Genomic DNA, 26333 nt, shown 5'->3' with positions numbered 1-26333 from the left:
ACTCCTACTTTATTCCAGCTTTATCTTTCCTACATTATTTAACAAATATGCACAGAAGAACTCCCTGAAACAACATTCTGGCAGTCAGGAATCCTTGCTCCAACATGTCAGCAGAAAATTAAACTGTTAGTTATAACAATACTGGGCTGCATTATGTCAGAAAAAAAAAGATTTCTTGTATTTCTCTTAAGCACCAACCCACATCCATACCTCTGAGTGCTCATCTCTTTCATCTATAAGCCTTTTTAAATGCAATGCCATATTTTTCAGGAGAGGCTCAACATACTCTTGTGTCAGCACTATGACATCCATCCACTGCAGGTCAAACACATTTTCCTGATTATGAGTTACCTACATGGGGTGAAATGAAAGGGAAAAAACATCCTCTTGGAATTTTAAGAGTAGAAAGGAAGAAGAAAAAAAAATAAAGCTGCAACTCTACAGGTTAAATTTTCTGGATAAGATATGAAAAAACATTTAAAATATATTTAATTGTATGTAAAGGAAGAGATTTTGTCCATCTGGAAGCAGCACCTTGTCCTTCTGGTGACAATAACATTATAAATTACCTACCACATACATTTGATTTGAATTATATTTTATAAAGAAATTTGCATATAAAGATTTCACTAAATTAAATTTGCTGTATGTAACTAAGAAATCCTTGAAGCAACAAATTTGCTTTCTGGTACTGCTCTAAAAATAAAACCCAAAAATGCTCAATCATTAAGTCTTTTTGTGAATCAAGTGAAAAAACAAAGCCTTTTTTGCTTACTACAACCACTCAATATGCAAATCACATATGTGATTTACTTGCCATTGAACACGTGCAACTCCCCCTCCTGCAATGCAATATTCCAACACAAAAAATCCCCAAAATTAAAAGCAAAACCCCCTCAAAATACCTCCTGAATATGGGCTGCAACAGCTGCTCTGGTATCAAAATCCAGACTTTGGATTCTTTCAATAAATTCTTCTTTTTTCTGACACTAAAAATAGAGACATCTATTTTATACACATTTATATGTATAATTGCAAGTATTTTCATTCCTCTTTTGCATTTCTTCAGAGCTAAAACTTCTAAAGCTGACATTGCAATGGCCACATGACTAAATTATTATCCAGTAATTCTGGTGACCAGTAAATCCGTGGTTCATGCCATGTTACAGTAATTATAACTTTCAACACTAATTAAATGATACAAGGAAAATCAAATTGAAATGGTAAAATAAAGAGGTTTCTTAAAATTGCTACTTATTCAAATGCTGTGATTTACTAAATACATGAAACAGTGCAGTGAGTTAATTTTCAGCACTCTACCATTTCCTCCTTTTCTTTACAGTATCAGGTAATTAACACTACTGAAATTAATAACCCATTAGGGTGGTATTGGAGGTATTTATGCAGTAACAGGTGGAGGCTTGTAGCCATTTAATTAAAAATCAGAATATTCTAATTTTTTAAGGAATGCAGTCATACAACAAAGGAAGAAAAGTTTTATACCACCTCAAGTATTAGAGATCAGTAATTCTGAAGTTTCACAGAGACAAACACAAACTCACCTGAACTGCACAACCAAGCAAAAGCAGGAGGAGCTTTTTTACTTCTTCAGTACCTGGCTCTGAGAAGAAAGCAAGAAGAAATGGTAACTGTAAAATTGTAATTGGAGCTTATTCCCCTATCCCTCAGAAAACAGGAGGTTTTCTTGTTATTTCCATATCATTTTTGTTAACCTAGTTTAGAAAACAACCAGAGGAGCTTTCAGCTCAGTCCTTTTTGCCATTTAATTGCTGACTTCCAGAGTAACCAAACACCTTAACAGCCACAACAATTTCAAATGGAAAAAAAATCAGCCCTTCAAAAAGCACAACTTCAGAGTGACATTTTTAGAAGTGCTTTGGAGACCTGCAATCAAGTTTTCAATGGCAATCTCAGGTCTCTCAAGATAGTTATAAAAGGGCTTAAATTATCTGTCGCTCCCAAACTGGAAGAGTTGAGGTGACAAGTTCATTTCAATTCCTTATAAAGCTGTATTAGATATTCATCTGCACATCCAAAAAATCAAAATGTATTTCCAAATCTGGCCTTAAGTATCTTAATCTCCTAAAGAAGCTTAAGTTAAAGAACTCTGTTTACAGATTAATAAAAATGTTTCTTACTTTATACGTTGACAATGTCCTCATCTTGCTACTAAATATAGAAATATATTCTAAATCTAGAACACAAATGCCATGAAGCAAATGCTTCAAGGATGACAACACAGTTTAGGCATTGACTCAAGATGCTGCTTTTGGAGGGTGCTACATAATGTGTATAATCCCAATGACCAGGGAATATTGCAATTTTTCAAGAGGTTTCTCAGGTAAATAAACACATTACAAAAAACAGATTCAAATGGGAGATTTTCAGTCATTTATTCAGACTTCTTGTATCCCAAAGTCTCAAGCTGTGAAGTCTTTTATGGAGAAATAGAAAAACCATCAAGGAATGTGTTTCAGCTGAAGAAGGGGAATTCCACCTGGCTTTCTGTCTTATCAATAAAGGTTAACAGGAACACTGCAACAGGAGAATCCAACAGCTCACAGCCTGCATTCACTTACCCCAATAAATTAATCACATTTTCTTAATTTTTAAGCAATCCCTAAGCTCCTCTCCACTCTTCATCTCCTGACTGCCTTTCAAACACCTACCTGAATATTGATTCCTTGTCTCTTCCCCACGTTCCCTGAAGGAACAGAGCAAAATACTGAACCATCTCAGCTTCCCTCATCCTCTGTCTTTCTTCCTTCTCCTCCATCAGAAACACTGAAATAGCTGATTCTATTTTACACCCTTCAACTTGCTGCTGAACTTTGTCCCTACCCTGTGTCACTGTTTGATCTTCCCTGTGCTCATCCTATTCCAGACTTTCCATCCTCCCTGCCCTGCTCCCTCAGGAACACGAACTTTCATCTTTCCCCTTCCCCTGTGCCCCATTATTATCCCTCTGTAATTTAATTTCACATTTACAGTCACAGGCTGTAGCTCTCCTCCAGTTCTCTCCTCCAACTGCCTTCCTGCCAATCAGCTCAGGAAGTATTTCCTGATTTCATTTTTTTATTTTTATTTTCCTGCTGACCTGTTTTACCCAACCTCACCTCCAGCCTTCTCCCTGCATCTTCCTCCACGAGTCAACTGCCTCTGCAATTTGGCATCTTCTGGGATTTCTCTACTAATAAATAATTCCCTAAGTGCAAAGGGGAAAAACTGGGAAACATCCCTGTGAAAAATCACACCTCCAGCCTCAGTTTTAGTGGACCAAATCCAAGTCTTTATCAGGGAATTGACTTTTACTCTGAGGCTTGCCTTGATGCAACCAGATTTGCACAGCAAGTGTCTCCAAAGATCCCTGAGGGTTCATTTCCCTGCACCTGCCTAAAAAAAGCTTAAAAAATCCATGTAGGGATGAGATCCTTTTCCAAGTGACACAGCAAGAGCAGCCCTAATTTTCAAAGGGGAAAGGTTCTGGACAGAACCCAGAAGAACAGGTCAATATTCTAGTTCAGACCAAACTCTGTGGTAGAACTCCAGCAGGGAGCTGAAACACCTTCAAGAATGTTGTCCAAGCATAACCATTTTATAAAAATGTGAGTGCTACACAACAGAAAAGTCCAAACTTTCTCACAAATCCAACAAAATCCCCCAAGAAGAGCAAAGCACACACCAGCAGAGCTGCCAAACCACAGATCCAAAAACACAAAGACAACTCTTTAAAAATGACCAAACCATAAAATTGGATGTATACAACTGAATGCAATATTATCTCTGTGGGGTTTGATAGTGCATTTTCAGTGAAATGTCATTTTATACTACACAATATTGTTAAAACATTTTCTCTCAGTATCTTGAACAGAATAAAAAATGTCACTACAAAACAATACTATGAGCTGGGGTTTTTTTTAATCTTTTTTTCCAGTAAATCTGCTTTCTAGGCAAATCCATGGAGTCTTTTGAAAACCTTAAGAGAGTCTGGAATCAAAATTAAAAAACCACGATGCATTCTGTTCTTTTGGAAAGGAGGAGACCACATTCACACTTCTTGGTGCGTATGACAGCAGCTGCACATATAAAAACTGAAAAAGCTGTGACCTCTGAAGCAAAAGCAGCAATGCTCAGAAGCAGAAAGTAAAACCCACAAGAATTAAAGCAAGATACCTACAGAGATGGGATAGTGCAGATGGGAAATGGAAAATACCAATGTTATGAGCCCTGGGATTGGGAAGTGAGGAAACACAGATGGTTCTTCTGGCTCATGAGGAACCCCCTGGCCCACAGACACAGCAGCAGAGAAGACATCCCAAAGAAACCAAAGCAGCCAGGGGAAGCCACACAGCCTGGAAGAGCAGTTCCTGACCTCTCTGCTGAGGTGGCAGAACGCCAGCAGGACAACACCTGGGGCACATGACACCTAGGGGAATAAACTGTGCCCAATCCACAGTGGCTCCCTGCAGGCCAGGTGTGTCTGCTCCGTGCTGCTGGAATTGAGAGCAAGGTGCAGAGATCCCCAAGAGGCTGTGGACAGGCAGCTGGATCCACACTGGCTAATTTTCTTGGTCTGAAAATTGCAACTCTCAGAGCTGGAAGCAGAGAAGGTGGGAGCATGGAGAAGACAGTGTCAGTTCAGGGAGAAAACAAGAAGGTAATTGCAATATTTTTCAGGTATGGATGCAAGAGAAGCAGGAGAGGTTGGGGGAAGGAGAAACAAGGATCAGGAGCTGGATCAAGTGAGATGCACTGAACTGCCAATTCCCTCAGCAGTGACAGGTAAAGAAAGTTGGAGGTGCAGTAGCTGGGAGTACATGAAATTTTAACTTTGTGCCATCACTGGTTCACTGGCTGCTGGAAAATGCACTGGGCTCAGTATAAATCCTAGTGAAAGCCAGGGCTGAGGCTGTGACAGAACATGTTTTTAGAGTGTGGACCCTTCGTGTGGACAAAGAAAATCATTATTAAATCATTACTCATCATTCTTAAACCACTTATTTGATAAACAATCTTCTGTTGAAAGGCTCAACCCTTCAGGAATTTTATTTCCAGTGAATAAATTATTCCAGTGAATAAATACGATCACACCAGTATACATTTTTATCTTAGTCAAAAATAAACTTACCAGAAAAAGGATTTTTGCCAATTATTAGCACATTTGGCAAAGACATCATGATCAACTGCTGCAAAGTCTCCTATAAAAGTTAATTAAAACATTATTTACATCATGTGTACTGAATGAAAGCAAACATCAAATGCCAACAGCCATTAAAGAGAAATCAGTATTAATTAAACAGTTTTAATATTTTTCAGGACTTCATGCATACAATTCATAAAATACTTATTTACTTTCTAATTAAAAAACAACTAACAAATAAGAGTTACTTCTACAGAAGCTTTGTTTTACTGGTTTGCACAATCATCTCACACAGCAAAATCCTCTCGTGGCAATGAGCTGGCTTAGGGAACTTAAGCCAACGAGATCCTGAGTCTCAGAATGCAGCAAAACCCTTTCAATTTATTATGTTCATGTTTTCCTGACTAACCTATTGATACATATTTGTTTTATTGGCTCTAAAGTGCATTTCTACAGCAAAAAATATCTATTTCCTTTATTTCACAGTTTCTTTGGCCTCACCAAAAGGTGGATGTGAAAATCCCAGGGGTTTTGCTGCAGTGACACTGGGCCAACTGTGAATATAAAGGTACAAACCCTGTGTGCACAATCCCATGGAATTTTAGCTGGGAAGTGCCACACACCAGGCAGCAGCTCTGCCTATCTGTGCCATGGATTCCATCAATGGAGCTCCTGTAGTGGCTGTAATCAGGTCAAATCCCCAGTCTAGACAGAGCCTAATTCTCCAGAAGCAGAGTAGTCTCTCCTGTTCCCAGATATTTATTCCCAGCAGATGCCATCCTATAGTCAGGCTTTTTGTTTTTCCACAGTGACAGATCCATTATTATATAAAATGTTCCTACTCAAAAGCAACACATTCCAGAAGAGCCCAGGGCATCAACCTAACACAGGTCCACTTGTTTTAGGTCAAACTGAAAAAAAATCCAATATTTCTTGAAAAACACCAGTAGAAATTATTAGTTACAGCTACACTTGAAAGTTCCCACCAGTTCATACACAACACCAACGTTATACCTGAAATGATTAATAGTAAACTGCAAAATATACATTCCCTCTGGACATGCCTAAGACAAATTATAAGGAGGGAGAAAACAGCTTTGACTTCCTTCAATATAATGGAATTTAACCAACTGTGACACTTGTATTTCTCAGACTTTGATAAAGACAATTTTCAAACAAAAATAAGACATGAAGTGCACCACAGGATGTTTTAAAACAAAATAAAACAGATAAAATACAATTAATTTAATGAGTGTCAACAGCTACTATGAAAGAAAATCACATCTTTTTAGAGTGGCTTTTTATTGTTTGCTTTTGTTGTTTTTTGGGGGTGGTTTTTGGGAGTATCTCAAATAACTCCATGATGCTATCATAAAGCAGAGATGAGCAGCAGTAAGCAGAAGCTGTGCCCTAAGCAGACAGGATCTCCTGTTTCCTTACAACACCTCTGCCTTGCCCCAGAGATGTCTGACACCTTTTCTGTCTCTTGGTGTTAACCTCAGCACTGGCTTTGCTTGCACAAACTTGCACAGCTCACCAGCATTTATTTTACTGAAGATTTGCACCTCCTCAGTCAAATCTGCTGAGAGTCATGGACACTCACTGGATTAAACCTCTGGAGCCCACCAAAATTTAGAATAATTTATCTTGAACTAACTGCTGAGAACAGTTCCGTGCTCTTACACTGCCAAGAAATGTACAAACACCAATTACTGTTTCAGGACCAGAACTGTAATTCCAAAGAATAACAAAGATGATATAGGAACAAAAAAAAATGTGACTAATCTAACATAACACCTTAAGTTTGAATGTTACATCCTACCAGTGCAGGTTTTTGACCAGACATCCACAGCACCGATGTGATTTTTCACTAAACTGAGAGAAGGTTTTCCACATGGAACAAACAAACCACATGGAACAAACCAGCATGGACAAGCTCACAAGGAGAAGTGTTAAAGAGTTAGGTTAACACAGTGCTAAAAATCCCAAATTCCCACATTCATCAGTGTCTGATGGCAATCCGAGGGAAATCCTGTGTCAGTGCAGTGAATGGTGTCCTGTCCCCTCCCTGGGCTCCAGGAACAGCCCCAGGCAGGGTTCCTGTACTCTCAGCTCTCAGGAGCACTGGGCTGTGAGGCTCCTGCCTCCCCCCGGCCTAAGGGTGGCCTCTCACTTTGATTCCAGGCCATCCATCAAGCCCCAGCTTTCCTGCCTTGGGGAATTTCACAGGTGACAGGAACTCAAGTGACCCCTCTGTGAAACAGCCCATCCTTTAACACTTTCACTACCACAGAGCACAAACCTCCCTGCAGGCACTGAAGGGAGTGAGTATCTACACATGCAAAAAGCAATTTTAGATTGCAAGGAGCTCTCCAGCCTTCACTCCTGCTAAAAACAACAGCACATGTTTGCATGGTAACCAGAACCCTGAAAGACTGAGAAGGGGAGAAAAGTGTACAAAACAATTTAAAAAGGGCAGTTCAGTATAGCTTGGACCACTAAAGGCATGGTGACTGGTTTTACCATTTCTTAAAAAAGAATAATTTTTTATTTTAAAAAAAGCTCTAATAAACTTGTTTCCATCACAAAGGTTTGGAGCAACATCTGCAATCCTAAACAATCCAAAATTACCTAAATGCCAGCAATTCTGCCTGGTCCTGCAGCACCTGGACTGGTGATACCATGAGGCCAGTGCAGGATGGGGAATGCTTTGTGCTCCCAAAAAGATCAATCCTGTCAGTGTTTGTGTCTCCTGCTGCACCAGTTGTGGAACAATAATGCCTGGTGGAAAATTACTTCCTTTAGGAAAAGGAAAAGCACATGGGCCTTAGCAGGCAGCGCATAAATCCATGTGCAGGAGAAAAGGGTGGGAAGTGCTGGGAAGGTGTTCCATGGCTGGTCAGGGCAGTGACAGCTGGGAATCCTCACTGCACTCCCAGTTTTGGGGAGCAGTGACAGCTGGGAATCCTCACTGCACTCTCAGTTTTGGGGAGCAGTAACAGCTGGGAATCCTCACTGCACTCAGGGAAGCAGTGACAGCTGGGGATCCTCACTGCACTCTCAGTTTTGGGGAGCAGTAACAGCTGGGAATCCTCACTGCACTCAGTTTTGGGGAGCAGTTACAGCTGGGAATCCTCACTGCACTCAGGGAAGCAGTGACAGCTGGAGATCCTCACTGCACTCCCAGTTTTGGGAAGCAGTGACAGCTGGGGATCCTCACTGCACTCAGAGTTCTGGGAAGCAGTGACAGCTGGGGATCCTCACTGCACTCAGAATTTTGGGGAGCAGTGACAGCTGGGAATCCTCACTGCACTCAGTTTTGGGGAGCAGTGACAGCTGGGAATCCTCACTGCACTCAGTTTTGGGGAGCAGTGACAGCTGGGAATCCTCACTGCACTCCCAGTTTTGGGGAGCAGTGACAGCTGGGAATCCTCACTGCACTCAGGGAAGCAGTGACAGCTGGGGATCCTCACTGCACTCAGGGAAGCAGTGACAGCTGGGGATCCTCACTGCACTCCCAGTTTTGGGAAGCAGTGACAGCTGGGGATCCTCACTGCACTCAGTTTTGGGGAGCAGTGACAGCTGGGGATCCTCACTGCACTCAGTTTTGGGGAGCAGTGACAGCTGGGGATCCTCACTGCACTCAGAATTTTGGGAAGCACACACTGTGTGAGGACACAGGAGGAGCAGCAGACTCCAGGCCAGGACTGCAGGGAGAGGCAGAGCACAGGATTTCTGCCAGGTCTGGGCTCTGCTGGCAGGAAGGAGCAGGGCAGTGGGGAAAGGCACTAAAGCCACACTAAAGGGACACTGGTGACAGCAGCAGTGCCCAGATGTGGTGTGTCCATGTGTGCAGAACCATCCAGCTCAGCACTCAGCAGGCACAGGAGCAGCTCCCACTGCTGCATCAAACTTCAGTGGCTCTTCTACATCTCTTGGATCCTCACTGCATTTACTACAAATTCCCCAATTAATTCTAAGCCCAGTAAATTTCATCCTGTTTTTCTAACAAAAATTCCATTCACAAGACTAAATGCACATGTAATAATCTCTCACTGGCACAAAACTTGCTTCAACTCAGAAAATACCAACCACAGGAGTAATTGCACACACAGATTCTGTAAATAGATTATCATTCATACAAAAGTGTGCCCACACCACCTTTATACCTGTAAACATTGATAAGAAATTTAACCTGTTACCCTTAAAGCCATAACTACAGAAGAAAATTTAGAAATAATTTCAGGCAAAACATAGCACAACAAACTGTTACTGACCTGATAGTAAGTTTTGACTTGTTTCACCAAAATAGACAAATTTTGAATCCTTAATGATGCATCATTGTTCACTTTTTTGTTTATCCTCTGATTAGCAGACTTTGGATTGCTGCAAAAAGAAAAAAGAAGACATTAAACACACTGAATCTTTAAAGCTTTGTCTCTAAAACAAATGGTACAGTTAATGTGCCAGCACAGCCATTCCTTGTCCTGATAACCAGCCTTGCTTTTCCCTCCACAAATCGATAAGGAGTTGTGGAAGATGGAAGGAGCTTGAAATGTGTCTCTGTCAGAGCCAGCCTCACATTGCTGTTTGCTGCCTGAAACTGGGAGCAGCCACCACAATTCCCAGGGAATGGCTCTGACAGGAAAGTGTTGGTGGCTCTATGATGGTATTTATTAGGTATAAAATGTAATTTTAACTTTTAGAATGATGATAAATATGAAACATACCATGCTAACACACTAAACTGTTTTAAATGTATTTACAGATTGCTGGAATGTGACAACAAAGGGATTATTAATTGGAGGTTTTGTCATGTGCTATCGTATACTAGCAGATTTTTCTCTGGTTTGTCTTGGCTTCGGGGAGGAAATCAATCACTTTTTCCTTCCCAAAGCAAAAGGATCTGAGCAAAGGCAGATGAGTCACCCTTTTCAATACCTTGTAACACACAGAGGACAGCAGGACAGCCATTCACTGGGATTTCCCATGGAAAACCATGCAGAATCAAAGCACATCCCATAACACTCCCTGAAATGTTTGAAGAATTCCTAAGGGATGGTCAATGTGAAGTTTCTCACTTTTACAGACTCCTGATACAGTTGCACAACACAACTTTTGATATTTAATGGTATTATTGTATTCTTTAATGATCTTATTACCAGATAAATGAGAGCTGGCTAGGATGCTGCACTCAAAAACAAACCACCAATTTCTCCCTGTCAAACCAGGGCTCCCAGCAGGGATATGTGTCTGCTGGCTCTGGTTTTATTCAACATTGTCATTAATGATTTAAACAATGGAATACAGAATACACTTTCCAGAACAGCCACTGGCAAACTTTAGGAGAAAAAAAAACCCCAAAGAACAACCTTCAAAAAATGCTATGGCAATGGAGAATGATCCTGGTAATGTGCAAAAGTAATGGAATTCAATAACTCACTGACAGGCAGAGGATTAGAGTCAGAATCAAATGCAGCAAGAGGAGTTATTTGCTATAAAACAAAAATGACCTGAATATTGTGGTATCATGACTTACTCTGATGCAATTTATCCCTTTGATTGGTAATTTCACATACTCTCTGTACAAAAACTACATATTTTTCATTTATATATAACTTACCTACACAAACTTTGCCTTTTACAGCAAGCTTAAATTTGGAATATTAGATTTTAAAAAATATATATATTTATGTCTTTTCTTCAGTTTATTGCTATCAGCATTTCCTGGCTTATAAACACAAATAGAAGTAACAGAAAAACCACTGCTGGGAAAGGAAGTCAGGTCATATAAAAAATGCACCTCCAACACCCAGACATTCCTAAAGAAAAGCAGCAGACCCAGTATCTTTTTTCTGTACTTATTATTATAAAACTAGGAAAATTAGGACATGGGTAATTGCCTCATTCCTAAATGCTCATCACCATGTTCCTAAAAATATTATAAACAATTAAAATAAATTTTGGAACATATTAGCCAAACCATGTGACTGAGATGCGACCTTGGGTTTATTAGATCAGCCAACCTGTAGCTGTAAAAGCAACTAAATGGGCTAAAAATAATTCTGCTTAGCAGATGCACAGAACTGGACTCCTTTCCACACTGAATTCATTCAAATTTGTTAAAATCAGCAGAGAAAATCCACAATAAATCCTGCTGACCTACAGAGATCAGCTGAAGTCTCCAATTTCTGCATGCATATCTCCAAAAGGCCGATTTGGGCCTTAATCTTCATCTTTAATCTTAATGACCATGGGATTATCTCTGGCTTTTTCATCATCTTCAGCAGCATTTCCACAGCCACACATTTCAGATGCCTGTCCCTTTAGAGCATTCTAACCAGGGCACAGGGGTTTCCTGGATGTTGTGCCAGCTCTTATTTTAGCATCAACACCAAAATTAGTGTGCAACCACAAGAACTCAGAACACAAACGTCATAAAAGCTCAGGATTTCCATTTTCTCATTTCCAAAGCTGCATTAGGATATTGAGATTGATCCTGGATGAACAAAAACTTCAATATTTGCATGGCACTGGATCTTCATGACACCACAGGACCAGCCCAGGCAGCAGGGAAGGCTGTAACAACCTCACCTCCCTCCATGACAAGCTTAGTGCCAAAATGATTCATTCCTGTAGCTTAAAACAGAATTTGGAGGGTTTTTTTGATTGGTTTGGCTTTTTATTGTTGGCTTAAATTGCAGGAAGCAGTTTACTGAGACTGTGATTTTTTGCTGGGAACACTTGGGCTGCTGACGTGCTCTGGAGCTGGATTTTTACCACTGGGAAAATTCCACTGGCCAGTTTCAAGATGCTCTGCTAGAGCAAATGACCAGCAGTTAAAATCAGAATGTCAGCCTTGGGACAGCCTGGTGCACAGAAATAAATTATTTTAGTAATTTTAAACTTTTCCAAAAGATTATGGCAAAGGGTCCAACAGAAACCCCAAACTCCAAGTTCCCTTAACATTTTTCAGCAGAACTTAGAAGCAGGTAGTGGGAACAAGAAGTTGAACCCACTGGTTTTAAGGTTCAATAAAAGCAAGGTAGTGAGATATCAGTACTCCTCTCTTCCAATCATTTTAAATTTGTAGTAACTCACTATTGGTAGCAGATTCCTTTTTCTGGTTTTTGGTAATGAATGTCCTCTTGGCTCATTATTCTTCAACCATGGGAGGTGAGTTGTCTTTGACACTTTTAATTAGTACATGATTAGGATGAGGGAATTGGAAAAAAAAAATTGTTCCCCTTGCTTGCCAGAGTGCAATCCTGCTCTCAGCACCTTCCAGCGCAAACAGGACTTCATTCACCTCTGTGCTGCAGTAATTGAGATTTTTCTAACCACATTATGCCAATAAATGGTTATAAACATAGACTGTTTACAGGCTACCCACTAAAATGATCCTGTGCTGAAAAGTAAATGTTGAAAACTGAGGGATTCCCCCAAAGCAGCCTCTGTGTTGGTGCTCAGCAGAGCTCCCTCATCTTCAGGCACTGATTTGTTTCTACCTTTCAGATTGTGTTAGAACTGTAAGGTTTGTGTATGGAACAGCCCAGCACAGACCTGACAGGTCCCTCCTCACACCAGGGTTATGAAAAGACCATGATTAGGTCCTGGAACACGAAATTTAAAAAAAAGAAAACCAACTAAACCCACCTTCACTTCCAATACTGATAACCAGGTCTCACTTTCTCAAAGACTCCAACCCGAATGCTTGTTAATCCACTAAACAGAATTTTAAATATTATTTATTTAGCCAATATAGCTCATCATCTCAAGTATTGATATCTTGATTTGTCCCTCTTGAAGAGGGAATAATACAGCAGGATGCTGGCTGCACATTCCCATTTTATGTGGTTTGTAAAACTGTATTTTTTCAGACTGGTCCAAGTCATGGCATACAAATACTTTTTACTAAGCATGAAGTCTGATGTGCAACTACTTTTCATACAGAAAGATAAAATTCCAAACATGAACTGCCAGAACCTTCTAGGAGCAACTCTAAACTCATTTACACTTCTGGAAAACTAATTTATTAAAGATTTTAATTTAAACTTATACCCATAAGTTGAAGTGTTGAATTTCTGTGACCAGTAAAGTGTTTATGATTTTATTAGTGCAAAACAATTCTGTTTACTAGAATAGTATACAATAGTATATAAGAATAGTATATAATAGTATATTAGTATATAGTATAGTGTATAATAGTATAGTATATAATAGTAATAGTACAGTATATAATAGTAAATAGGTCCAATGACACTGAAATAAACTGATGGAAATACAGGATGCAAATGAAATAATTTAAGATAAAAAGGCCTATGTTGCCAGTTTAAGACACAGCTTTAAAAAGCAGCGTCTTAAAACTGTGTTTTTAAAACCCTCAGATTCTGGTGGCTGCTATAAACATTTTTAAGGCCATCCCTGCTCTGAAGTGCTCCTTTTATGAGGTGGGGATACTGAGCTGCTTCAGTGGCAAACAGCCCAGCAAAATAGGGCAAATCTGTCTAGAAGTCGATAGGAAGCAGAGCGGTAAAAGATGCCCTGAAGCAATTTTACATTTAAGAGCAACCTACTTATGACAAGATACATTAATTTCAATAGCAATAAAAGCAGACAGGAGCATCTATCCCAATAATGCATTAGTTTAAAACTCCTGATTACACAGGGAACTTCAGTGATTTTTGAAATACTACCAGTGTCATGAATCACAGATTGAGACTTCACATAATCAGGGATTATGTGTCTTTAATTTTTCATTGACCAAAATCTATCAGAAATGGGAATGTGATAGCTTAATGGCCTCGTGCTTAAATCTATGCAGACTGCAAACCAGTTGTGTCCTCCCCTGCCATCTGTTCCTTGATGGTACTTAATGATTAAGTCTGGTATCATAACGCTCCCTAATTTGAAATATACCATTGTTTGAATGTGTTTGGTGAGTTCAGTGAAATGCTACCCTGTGGTTCAGCTTACAGCAGCACAGCATTCACTTGTACAAATAAATGCTGCACGCCTGATAAAGTTTATTTTCTGCAAAGTCCTTTGAACTGGAATGCTGAGGTTCACTCTTGGTGTCTGTCAAATATTTCAGTAATTACTGATAACAGAATTTTGGGATAGACTTCAACTAAAAAAGCAGCACCTTCACTTGTACAAATAAATGCTGCATGCCTAATAAGGTTTATTTTCTGCAAAGTCCTTTTAACTGGAATGCTGAGATATCTGTCCAATATTTCAGTAATTACTGATAACAGAATTCTGGGATAGACTTCAACTAATAAAGCAGCACCTTCATTATTTACTACTGGCACAAAAATAATAAGCATGCTGAAAATGTGTTTGACAAAGACTTAATACAGAAGTGTCCTCTTACTGACAAAACAATAAAAAAGTGAAAATAACCATGGAGCTTTCACTAGAGAATAATGGATAATCTTCAAATTGCTTAACATTTTACAATCTACCTTTTAGTTGGAGAACACTGTGTTTCTATCCTTGAGACAATACTGCTTGAGCAGCAGACAATGCAGTGGTGGTCATCACTCAAACATCTGAAGATACCCCAAACACTGAGATAACTTTGCCCCAAAATCAATATTAATACCTCATTTCAGGGCACTGTGCTAGCTCTGCACTCAGCAAGGGCTGCCTGTGAGGGCCAGCAGTCCAACAGCTGCATCCAACTTCGCTGCCTCGTGATCCTGGGAGCTTTAGGAAGCAGGCCCAACATCAAAAGTCTTCTGGCCCTTGCACAAAACCCCACTTCCTAGGATTATGTCCAACATCATCAACTGGTAGGAGGCTGAAGCCCTGTGCCTACTGAAAAATAAAAAACAACCAAACCACGACCAAGTGGCCGGACCCAAACAGAGTGGCTGGTGGGATCACAGGGAGCACAGCCAAGAACAGATCTGTGCATAGTGAGCACATGCACACAGCTGCCCTCTGCCAGCCTCAGCATCTGAGCAGCTCAACTGCTCAAGCTGCATGGTTCCTCAAGGCTGCAGGGTGCTAGAAAAGCTGCAGCTGTGTCCTGCCCGTGTCTCCCTGCCCCAGGGATGGGGACCTGCTGCACACCACAGCCACTGCCTGGTCCCCATCAGCGTGAAGGGACATCCCCTGACAGCCCCACACTGGCAGGGACATGGGAATGTGCCAACAGCCAGGCTCAACCACAGGGCATTCAACAGGTCTGCTGACTGAGCTGTCATCTCTTCTTCCCAGGGTTTAAACAAAGTCCAGAACAGCCCAGATTTATTTTTGTTCTCTTTTCCCTAACTGCACTGAAAAAGATGTAGGCAGGTGATTAAAATGTGTGAGAAAACAAGAAAGGAGGTAAAACAGTTCACCTGTCATTGACTAAACACATCTGGGACTAAGCAAACCCTTGTGGCAAAGACCAAAACCTTGGACCCTTGTGACAGAGTTCACAGGAGTCTGAGGATGAGGGAAGAGATGAGGATCTGACTCCATGTTTAGAAGGCTTGATTTATTATTTTATATATATTATATTAAAACTAAACTGAAAGAACAGAAGAAAGGATTTCATCAGAAGGCTGGCTAAGAATAGAAAGAATGATAACAAAGGCTTGTGTCTTGAACAGAGAGTCTGAGCCAGCTGACTGTGATTGGCCATTAATTAGAAACAACCACATGGACCAATCCCAGATGCACCTGTTGCATCCCACAGCAGCAGATAACCATTGTTCACATTTTGTTCCTGAGGCTTCTCAGGAGAAAAAAATCCTAAGGAAAGGATTTTTCATAAAAGGTGTCTGTGACAGACCCTCAGTTCCAACCTTCCACTGTCTTTAAGGCCATCCATGCTCTGAACTGCTCCTTTTATGAGATATTCCACCAAATAGTATGAAATAACTTTATTACTATTGTTTCACCTTGACTATTCTTTTCCCATCACACTAAAAGGTAGTATGTAAAAAAACAAAGCTTTCTGCCAAAAGTTGAACCTAGTGAGTCACTGCTGACCACACCAAGTAACCTGGCTGAGCTCCTCACAACAAATCAATGAATGGCACAGCTGGCAAGAGGTAATCTGGCTGCCACCAGATTAACAAGTGGCACTCACAGGAAGGAGAATCTACAGGATTCAGAGCACCACAGAACACTTAACACACAAAATAAGGAAAATCTACAGGATTCAGAGCACCACAGAACACTTAACACACAAAATAAACACACCTAGGTATTAAAAATTTGAGAATTCCCAGAAGAAGCATCAACAAACAAAATTTTTTTAGTGAGGAAGACATGAGAATCAGAAAGTCTGACAAACACACTCTACCTTGCAAATGTAAATATCTTTCAAGGAACGTCTTGTTAGTTTGCTTGGTTGGTTTTGAAGAGTTTTTTTAACTACAGAAGGTTTAGCAGGAAATATCATTTGAAAAGGGACAATTAAACTGCTGTAGTGCTTGCACCACACAATTTTCCTAATTAAACTAAATCCAACAGGTGCCTAAGGACAAGAGTGTACAGGCCAAAGGCCAGGAAAGCAACAACATGGACATGCCACAGAAGCAAAATACTGAGGATATTGAAGTCTGAAGTTCTGACTTCTACTTCAAGCACTGCCTGTTATTTTCCCTCTCAGAGCCAACATTTTTCACTTCTGAAATGAGTCCAAATTCTCAAAACCTATTCCAAAAAGCAGAGCAGCTGAGAACTACTTGGCTTTGTGATTAACACCTCAAAGCAACTGAGGAGGGGAGCTCTGCAAACATCCAAACATCCCATCCCCAGCAATGGTAACATCAGCTTCTCACACAGGCACTGCCACATTTAAAATATTAACACAGGGGAAAATTGCTATGAAGTATTTAAAAGCAATACACATTTATGCAGCCTCTTTAATTTAAGCTGAAAAAAAAAAACCTTTTTAAGAGGAATTTGCAAGGACAATTCTTTTTTTCTTGGATCCTCACTAACAGCACCACAGCAGTATGTACTTAACTTTATTTGCACTACCAGAAATTGTTTCTCCTTTGAAAGACTTGGAAAAATGTTCACTAATTTTACTCTTGACCTTAAACTTGGCTGAAGCTACAAATTCTCAAGAAAATTAGTTCTCACTTCAGGGTCACAAATAGTCTGACCACAGGTAAACACCTCAGTACTCAACATTAACAACTACAGGAAATGCTGATGTGTGATGGCACCAAAGCTGCACAAATATTGCAGTTTCAGTGACTAGAAAGGTCTTCAGTTGTAAAAACAGCACCACAGATTTCCATGCAATACTTTTGGTTGAAACATGACTATAATTTCCTTTCGTATGAAGGGAAATAAACCCTAAGTAACTGATTAATAATAAAATACATCTTTTGATTAACAATAAAATACACATTTTCATCTTTCTCTACACCCATTTTAAGACCAGTGACAATGTGACATTTGCCTGCATTTTCTCATTTATCTCCCAGTATCTCTATTCTGGTTTTGCCCAGCACACACAACACTCCAAATGTACAGCAAGTGTATTCCCAAGCTACCAGGAAATTCCAGCAGACACTTTTTGCTCAGGGGCTTATTTAAGAAAAACAAAGATACCACACAGAGAAAAACTAGAGCAAATATCTCCCCGAAGCTTAAACCAAGATAAAATTCTGTAATAAACCTAAGTGGACTGTCTTCTGTCACTGTAGGAAAGACAGCAAGTACTGGAGTGTCTCTAAATGTGCAACACAAAGGTTCACTCAATGGCCAGGAATACAAATACAACAGACACCATTTATGGGTTCATCCCTTACAATTTCCCATCCCAAAATACAACAGCAGGCAATTTTTGCTTGGGTCAAGCAGTAGCCTCGCTTCAATTCATCCCATTAAACAAAAGGGAGGCATTTTGCAAACAGTGCTCAACAACAACTGCCTCTGGAGCATCCTCAGGATAAAGGCTGGGCTCTGAAACAAAGCAAACAAACACAGACACTCTCCCACAGTTATTCCCAAATAATCTCTGACCACTGAGGTCACGTGCTCTAACAAAGCAGCATCTTGGAAAATGTCTGGATCCCTAAATAATTACTACCTAGGGAAAAGTGGTGCATTACAAAAGACAAGGAGGGCAACAAATTGCTGTTTAGCTTAGAGAAAAAAGAAGAGGAACAAAAATATGAACAAACACAAAACTCAAAAGTCCCTTCTTAGCAGAAGAAACAAATTAAGAAAATCTAGAAGTAAATCTCAAATCTGGTGTAAGGTAAGATGAGCCTGATTTAGCACCCAAATTCAGTTAGCTGGGTTAGTTTTCAAAGGAAGATCAGAGCACAGCAATACTTTGCAAAGGTTTGTGGTGGAGAGCTCCAGAGCATGAAACCAGCATCCCCATGAAACCTAAAGCAGCACAGCCTTGCCACTGAAGGGTACAGGCTGATCAGCCAGGTGTCTGTACTAACTTAAAACTAGATTTTACTGTTGCTCTTACTCTCATGGAGTGCTCTGAAACAGCATGTAGAATGTGAAATGCAAAATTCTCTGAAAAAGGAACTGCAAAGCCACAGTGAATGTATGTTCTCTCCTTGCCAGAATGCTTTCAATGCTGAGACAAGTTATTTTGATATTACATCTAAGAGGGCTATTTATGGAATGGGCTGACAGGCTTAACAAAATTCACTGTATGTATTAAAAAATAGTTTTAAATTCAGCTTTTATTCCCTGGTACTAACCTAGAGTAAGGATGGGGATCAGTAGCAGGCTACCAAAAGAAATAAGGAGACAGAGTCAAAGAAAGGTAACCAAGATGGCACATGAAGGAGAGAGGACAGAAGAGGATGTGTAAAGGAAGGTTAGAGTATTTAATTCCCAATACTGAAAATTTTGCACAGAACAAGAGTGAACTACAGAGTAGTTTCCTGCTGAGAAATAAATCAGGGTAGCCAGGATGAAGGCAAGTGGACATCAGCTGTGGAAAAGGGTACAAAAGCATAACAAAAACTAGCAAAACAGAGACAGGCCAAGATCAAGCACTTGAAGCATGCCATGTTCATCCCATGCATTTTCCCCTCTATCTATCAAAAACCCAAGCACCCACAGGTGCAGGGATCAGCCTGTGTCCACCTCACCTGCCCAACTCAGAGCTCACTGCAGCTGATGGTCCCATCTAAAATCATTCACCATTACACTAAGAACTACATTTGCTCTTCTCTAACCAAAAGAGTTTAATTCCAACAGTCCTGGTGCACATTGTGCTGGATCACTTATTAAAGAATCTGCTTCTTTATAAAAAAGGGAATGTTACAAATTCAGCCTTCCTGAAGAAAATCTCAGCCCTGCTGCTGCAGAACTACTCCTGGGAGCAACAACTCTCACAAATCCAAGTGACACCTGGCACCTGTGGAAAACCGGACAGAGCACATCTGGGAAGTGTGGATCTACACCATGAAGTGATAAATGTGTGGATAATAATATTATCTGTTAATAACATCTGACCTTTTTCTAAAACACACATTCCTACTTCTGCTGCCAAAGTCCTTTTCCTTTTGCTCCAAACACTTTTCCATTCCCCCTGCAGGCAGGGCCTGGCTGAAGCTGCTCTTCCCAGAAGGAGTTAAAGGATGGAGTGGCTGCACTCTCTCACAGAGCCTGGCAGCTGCTCCAGCTCTGCAGACAGAGTCCAGTTTGCAGGGGGATATAGGCAAGCCAGGAGTATGGGCTGGCAAGCTCAAGTGCTTGGAAAAAAGCACACAAGTGAGGGCTGAGAGCAGCAGCCAAGGAAGCTGTCCACATTCTAGGCACACACCACCAGGCAGCCAGTCCACCTGGAAAATCTGATGCTGTGAAAGGCCTGCAAGTGGATTTAGTCACCAAAAAACAGTGGGAGAACGGTAAAAGGGGGAAAACCCAGGAGAAGAATGAAAGACTGCATCTTTGAAGTAGTTTTCAGCATGTCTGGATGCAAAGACTGATATGGAAAGTATCACTTAATTTATGTAATGAAGACCAAAGTTATAAAAGGCACACTGGGATGGATGAAAGCAGCCAGGTTTTCCAGACAGTGGATTAAATTAATTCAGTTCCAGAGTTTGGTTCTGTACATTACCAGCCCTGCACACAGTCTGGGTCCAATACTTCCTTTAAACCAGATTTATTTCCACAAATACAAAGCTCAGTAATGTAAAACAATTAAAGCTAAAATACTGTTTCAAGTCTTTGTTGCTTGACCAAATATTAATGGTGGTGGTAAATGTAATGAAAGCCCCAATCTTGTAAGTACTTGCAGCTGTCTCTTTTTATTCAAAGCACCCAGCAAGACTCTTGTTAGTTTGGGAAGCACAGCTCATACTGAAAGACTTTCATCCTTTCTTACCCAATCCTGTTGGAATTCAGAGAGAACAAGACCTATCAAAAATGGAAATAAATATCATGCAGAAAATGAGTGTTTCTGTAAAAATACTGTGGGGTTTTTGGATCAGAGGAGTTTATAAACAGCACAGTGCTATTAAAAAAAACCTGAAGTGATGTTAATCAGGATCTGGAAAAATATCTCCAGGACAACCGAGTATTATTTTACTGCAATTGTAATTGGGTGTGCAACAGGTGACTAATCCACTGAATGCTCCTGGTTCCCTATTTCAGCACCACACACAACAGATTCCATCCAGCCTAGGAGCACAACATAAACATAAACATAAACATAAATATAAATATAAATATAAATTAGAAGCACTGTGACACAGAGGTGCAGTGAAGGTATGAAGCATTCCTGGCATGCTGTTCCACCTCCCTGCCATGGCACAACACCAGTGCAGCCATCTCTGGTGCTCTGATTTATTTCCAAGATGCATGACCCCTTTTCTGTATCAAAGAGCACAGAGATAAAGGCTCAGATTTAGGAAGACAGATGGGTTTCTATGCACAAGAATCAGATACTGAGTGATCCCAGCAGAAGGTAAGTAACCGGATACTCCTGAAGCACGGGACCTAAATTTAAACAGGAAATTAGAGACATTCTCCCAAGTTAGGAGCTAATATTATAAACACTGGGAATCTCCTTAATTAAAAGTAAAATTTAAAAAAATAATATCAATTGGCCTGTAGCATCTCCAGCAAGGAAGAGCCCTTCACATGTAAGTGGTCACTGAACAGAATCTGGGTTATTTTTCACATGTCCCACAACATCCAAAGGTAAAAATCATACCAGGAATGCAGCGACTTCTCCCATGGATGAGGTATTAATAAACTCAGTGCTGACAAATCTCAGCACCAGCAGCATCCTGCAACCATCCCAATGCTGACACCTCCCTTCCCTGTCTGAATCATTACAATTGTTGTAAATAAAGTTGATCCAGACAAGGAGAACCAAATGCTGGACCTTCACTTGCAGATGATGGAGGGCTGGATTAACTCTTTTCTAACTGAACAAAAAGCCTTCTCTAACTAACAAAGCCACTTTTTTTTTTTTTGGACTGTGTAACTGTTTACAAACCATGCCTAATCCAATATTAACACTCACTTTTATGGTCACAGAAATTGTTTTTTCAATATTTGGCAAGAAAAGAGTAAGAATTAAAGTATATATACAGCAGGACCACAGCACCTCTAACAGCCCCCAATGCCATAGCTCCAAACCACAGACCTCTAGTTCTCAAGTGAAGTCACTGAGCTTTAAAAAAAACCAAACCAAACAACCAAAAAAACTTCCCCAAGCCCAACACTGACAAAAAACACCCTTCCTTTGAAGTCACATGACACACATTTTTCTGCCACATTTCCTCAATATATGTTAGTAAAGAATAAAAGGAAACTGAAAGAGAAATAAAAACTGTTAATAATCTGTATTGATGATTAGTTAGAGCTGCATCTTGGAAGTGTTTTTGCAAATTAAGACACTTGCTTAACAGATGGATATTCAAAATGTACAGGGCTGAAAGTTGACACAGGTTTCCACAGTGACTTCACCACAGACAGGACCACACTGCAAAACATGAAACAATTTTTCCCCTATTTCAATCCTGGCACAAAACTCAAAACAAACTGAACTTTCCCAAAATATGAGCAGAGTTCTAAGAGGCAATTCTAAGCAGCAACCAGCCATGCTACATCTCAGCTCCCACAAGACCTTCCAGTGTAGTGACATATTCCTAAAATTAATTTTATTTGTACACCAATGCTTTTCCACATTTCACTGTTTTCACTGTTCTGAATACCAACCTATTTTTTTTTTAAATTTACATCTCCAATGTGTATTTTTTTACACATACACACCCAATGCTCCCTAAGCACAGTAATCATGGCACGGGGTCAAGGATGCACAAAGTCACAGCCAAATCCAACACACAGTGCCTCAGGCATGGGAATGTTCCTTCTCCAGTTTTCCATTTTACATACATGCTTCAATTTATACTCAGTATTAAAAAACTGGCTGGAAAAAGTTTAAGACTATATTCCTCAAAATCACATTGTTCCAGTGCTAAATTTGCCTTCCAGCTGTCAGACTTTTCTGTCTCATACAAGTTCTACATCTCAAATGCATGGCCACAGCTGACAATCTACTTACTCCATGCAATCCAAGAAAAAAACCAAAGAAGTCATAAAATAAAAATACTATTCTCTTCAGTGAAATGTATCACTTGAAATTCTTATTAAAGCGTGCCAGATTCCACTCAGAATTTATTTTTTTTCCAAAGAGTTCCACTCCACCAAGTTTTCCATGTTTTTCAACATTAGAGTGAGTATTAGAAGTGAATAGGAGACTTAGGAGTCTCAGTTGTACAGAAATAGGTGACAAAGGAAATTCTGGTTTCAAAAGGCTGTGAATTCACACCTAAATGTGGTGAAGTGTTGCTCTTCTGACACAGACTCATTACACAGGCTGAACACCAAGGGTAGTAACTTTTAAAGCACTAAACATGAATAAAAGCTATGAACAGAGCAGGAGGATGCCCATCCCTGAGCAGTGCTCCTGAGGAACAGCTGCCAGCACAAGCTGCTCACACACTGATGGATGTACCCAGCCGGCCATAAACCCCCAGCTTTTCATACCTACACAGAAAATGGATGGATTTCTCTGCAGGGACTCGAAATATCAAAAGAAAAAAAAAAAAAAAGGTATGCAGAAATTTTTGCACTAGTAACACTTTGATGATTATATCACTAGACACCTGACAAGTGTTACTCTCCAGCATGACAGTAGTGGGCAACATTCCAGTCAAGATTATGATTAACAGAGAGCCACTGTGAAGGATTTTTTCTGACAAGCAGAGTTTTCAATAAACAGTTTATAACTCCATGTAGGCTATAGTCAGAAAACACTTTACACTCACAATTAAAGCACAGCTTTACTGCTCAACTGCTATCTAGTCTAATTAGGAAGTGTGGAAGATGAAGAGGAAGGAGTTTAAGGGCAGTCCTTGTGCTCATGAACAGCCCTGTGTGAGTTCCATGCCATCCTTAAGTTGCACGTCACGTGCACCAAGATATGGATTTATTCCAAATTTTTCTTTATGAGCACGACTTACAGCAGGATGAACCTTTTTTATGCCTCTCAGTGGAAATCTGGGAAACTATTTAGAGTCATCCCATTTTCCAGTAAGTTCTACAATGATGATTCAGCCTGTATCACACTATACATCCTGCAAATACATTGCTCGGACATTCAGCTGTGCGGAGCCGGGATCTGCCACGATCCCAAGTCTCCTCTTAACCCACCACATGACCGGGTCACGCACAAATGAAAGTAATTTACCAAGGTCAATAAGGGGAGAGGGGGGAAAGCATTTTTCATAAGGCGGCAAAAAAATACAAGAGAAACAAACCAGCAAAAAATGACCCCAAGGCAGCGCTTGCCCACACTCACATTTGCAGCATGACTTCGTTCAGATACACTCCATCCACCAGCGCCACATATTCCTCCAGGTTGGTCCCATTTCCTCCAGCCAGCGGTCCGAACGTCTTCACCTGGAACAGAAGCAGCAGCACCGTGACACCGAGTCCAGCTCGCTCCCCTGCCGCAAGGCTCTTCTCAAACAATGAGCAAATCAAACCAGGAACGTGTGAGGGGAAAATGAACGCTTACCCAGGTGACAAGAGGGCTCGACATGAACTGCTCCAGAAGGGGTGTGAAGATCTCGTTCTCCATTTTACAAAAAAATGGTTAACATCAATGCAGCTCCTCTGATGCCGAAAATCGAGATAAGTCCTTCACTGCAGCAACTCTCTGGAATGCTCCAAGGATTCAGCTGGAGTGAGTGAACCCCATTTTTAACAAGCGATGCAACACCAACAAAAGTCAGTGCACTGGCAAGCGGGATTAATCTTCTTCTTTCAACAAAAAATGCATCCGAAAGTCCATCTACGCGTATCTCAGCCTTTCCATTGATGCCTCTCCCTTCCTACATAACGAAGAGGTGGAAGGAAGGAAGGAAAGAAAAGAGGGAGGCTGCCTAGCTACTGGGATTCTGCATCAGACAAAAAAAAAAAAAAAAAAAAAAAAAAGAGAGGAAGGAAAAATCTGCTTCAGCAGCGGCAGCGCCTCAGAAAGGAAGGAGAAATTCCAACGAAACTCCGCGAGCTCATCCTGCCCCTTCCCCACAAAAAGAGCCCCGAGCCCGGGGAGCAGCGAGGGCAGCGCCCCCCGCCCCTCTCGCAGCCAAGCCCCCGGGCTGCGGCTGCACCAGAGCCCCGCTGCCCCCCCGCAATGGCACCGACGGGGAACCGGCCCCCGGAGGGATCGGGGGCTATTTTAAATCAGTTCCCTTTTCTATCCCTTCCCTTTTCCACTCAACTACGGCGCCAGAGAGCGGCAGGACCGGCACACGCCGCCCGGCCCCGCAGCCTCGCCCTTCCCCCGCGCTGGCCGCTCCCCTCAGGCTCCGCTCTCCTCTCGCCGCTCCCGGAGCGCCCCCCGACCCCTCCCCAGCTGTTCTGCAGCCGCTCCGCCGCCGCTCCCGCGGCTCCAGCTCCGCTCCGCTCCCCACCCCCCGTCCTCCCGAACTGCGGGGCCACCTCGCTTCAGCCAGCGCGGCCGCGCCACATCGCTCACTTCGTCCTCGACCTCCTTCCCTCCCTGCCTGCCTCCCGCCCTCCCTGCTCGGCCGCCGGCTCCGGCAAGCGGATCCCTCCGCCCAGAACCGGGTATCCCTCCGCCGCCGCTCGGGGATGGCGGCGCGATTAGAAAGGGGCGGGGCCGCGGCCAAACCGCTGCAGGACTCGCGCCCGGCGCGCGCGCGCGCGATGCGGTTGCGGGCACGGCTGAGCCCTCGGTGCGGCGAAGGGGAGAGAGAGCATCGTCCCTTCTCCGCTCGGGGAATAAAGGTGCCCCTGAGGGATGCTAATGCTCTCCCAATCCCCCTTTTGGGGGAATAGAGGTGCCCGTGAGGGAGATGCTCTTCCATTCCCTTCTTGTGGGATAAAGATGCCCGTGAGGGGAAAACAGCGCGGGAGGGATACTCTCCATTTCCCTTAGGAGAATAAAGGTGCCCGTGGGGCAAAAAGTGTAGGAGGGAAAGATGCTCTTTCATTCTCCTTTGAGGAATAAAGAGGCCCGTGAGGGGAATCTCAACCCAGAAGAATAAAAGTGCCCGTAAGGGAAAAAGCACGTGAGAGAGGGAGAGAGAGGCTCTTCCAATCACCTCCTGTGCAATGAAGGTGCCCGGCCCGTGTGGGGAAAAGGGCGGGAATGAGATGCTCTTCCCTTCAGGGAGGGTACCTGTGAGGGGAAGAACGTGTGAGGGAGGCAGATGCTCTTCCATTCCTCCCCTAGGGAATAAAGGTGCCCGTGAGGGGAAAACTCAGCGCATGAGGAATATTCTCCATTTCCCTTGGGAGAATAAACAGGCCCGTAAAGGGAAAAGCACGTGAAGCAGAGAGGGAAAGAGGGAGATGCTCTCCCATTACTTTCGGGGCAATAAAAGTGCCCGTGAGGGAAGGAAAAAGCACGGGAGGGAGAGGCTCTTCCAGTCACCTCTTGGGGAATGAAGGTGCCCATGAGGGGAGAAGGGCGGGAAGGAGATGATCTTCCTTTCCCCTTTGGGAAATAAAGGTACCCGTGGGGGCAAAGCGTGTGAGGGAGGGAAATGCTGTTCCATTCCCCCTTAGGGAATAAAGGTGCCGGTGGGGGAAGAACTTGGCACGGGAAGGATATTCTCCATTTCCTTTAGGAGAATAAAGGTGGGGAAAGAAGCACGGGAGGGAGAGGCTCTTCCATTCCCCC

General features: G+C 41.8%; 1 protein-coding gene across 15 annotated transcripts in view; it reads right to left on the bottom strand.

Moving 5' to 3' along the window:
- CCDC88A (coiled-coil domain containing 88A) overlaps positions 1 to 25214 on the bottom strand; it is a 71485-nt gene extending 46271 nt beyond the window's left edge. For 14 of the 15 annotated variants that reach the window (XM_058021210.1, XM_058021211.1, XM_058021213.1 and 11 more), the window contains exons 1-8: positions 25127 to 25214; positions 24198 to 24579; positions 23979 to 24079; positions 9439 to 9547; positions 5150 to 5219; positions 1563 to 1621; positions 906 to 989; positions 211 to 351 (exon numbers count right to left, since the gene is read on the bottom strand). In XM_058021210.1, the coding sequence (XP_057877193.1) occupies positions 211 to 351; positions 906 to 989; positions 1563 to 1621; positions 5150 to 5219; positions 9439 to 9547; positions 23979 to 24079; positions 24198 to 24260 (627 nt within the window). In that variant the 5' untranslated portion in view covers positions 24261 to 24579; positions 25127 to 25214. Of the gene's footprint in view, positions 1 to 210; positions 352 to 905; positions 990 to 1562; positions 1622 to 4393; positions 4517 to 5149; positions 5220 to 9438; positions 9548 to 23978; positions 24080 to 24197; positions 24580 to 25126 lie in introns of those variants that run through there. The other variant, XM_058021209.1, reaches the window with a different exon arrangement.
- Between the last annotated feature and the right edge of the window lie 1119 nt (positions 25215 to 26333).

Source organism: Melospiza georgiana, chromosome 3, assembly GCF_028018845.1.
Source record: "Melospiza georgiana isolate bMelGeo1 chromosome 3, bMelGeo1.pri, whole genome shotgun sequence".
Lineage (NCBI taxonomy): Eukaryota > Metazoa > Chordata > Aves > Passeriformes > Passerellidae > Melospiza > Melospiza georgiana.
Note: the sequence above shows the minus strand (reverse complement) of the source record. Positions and strands in the feature narration are given on the sequence as shown.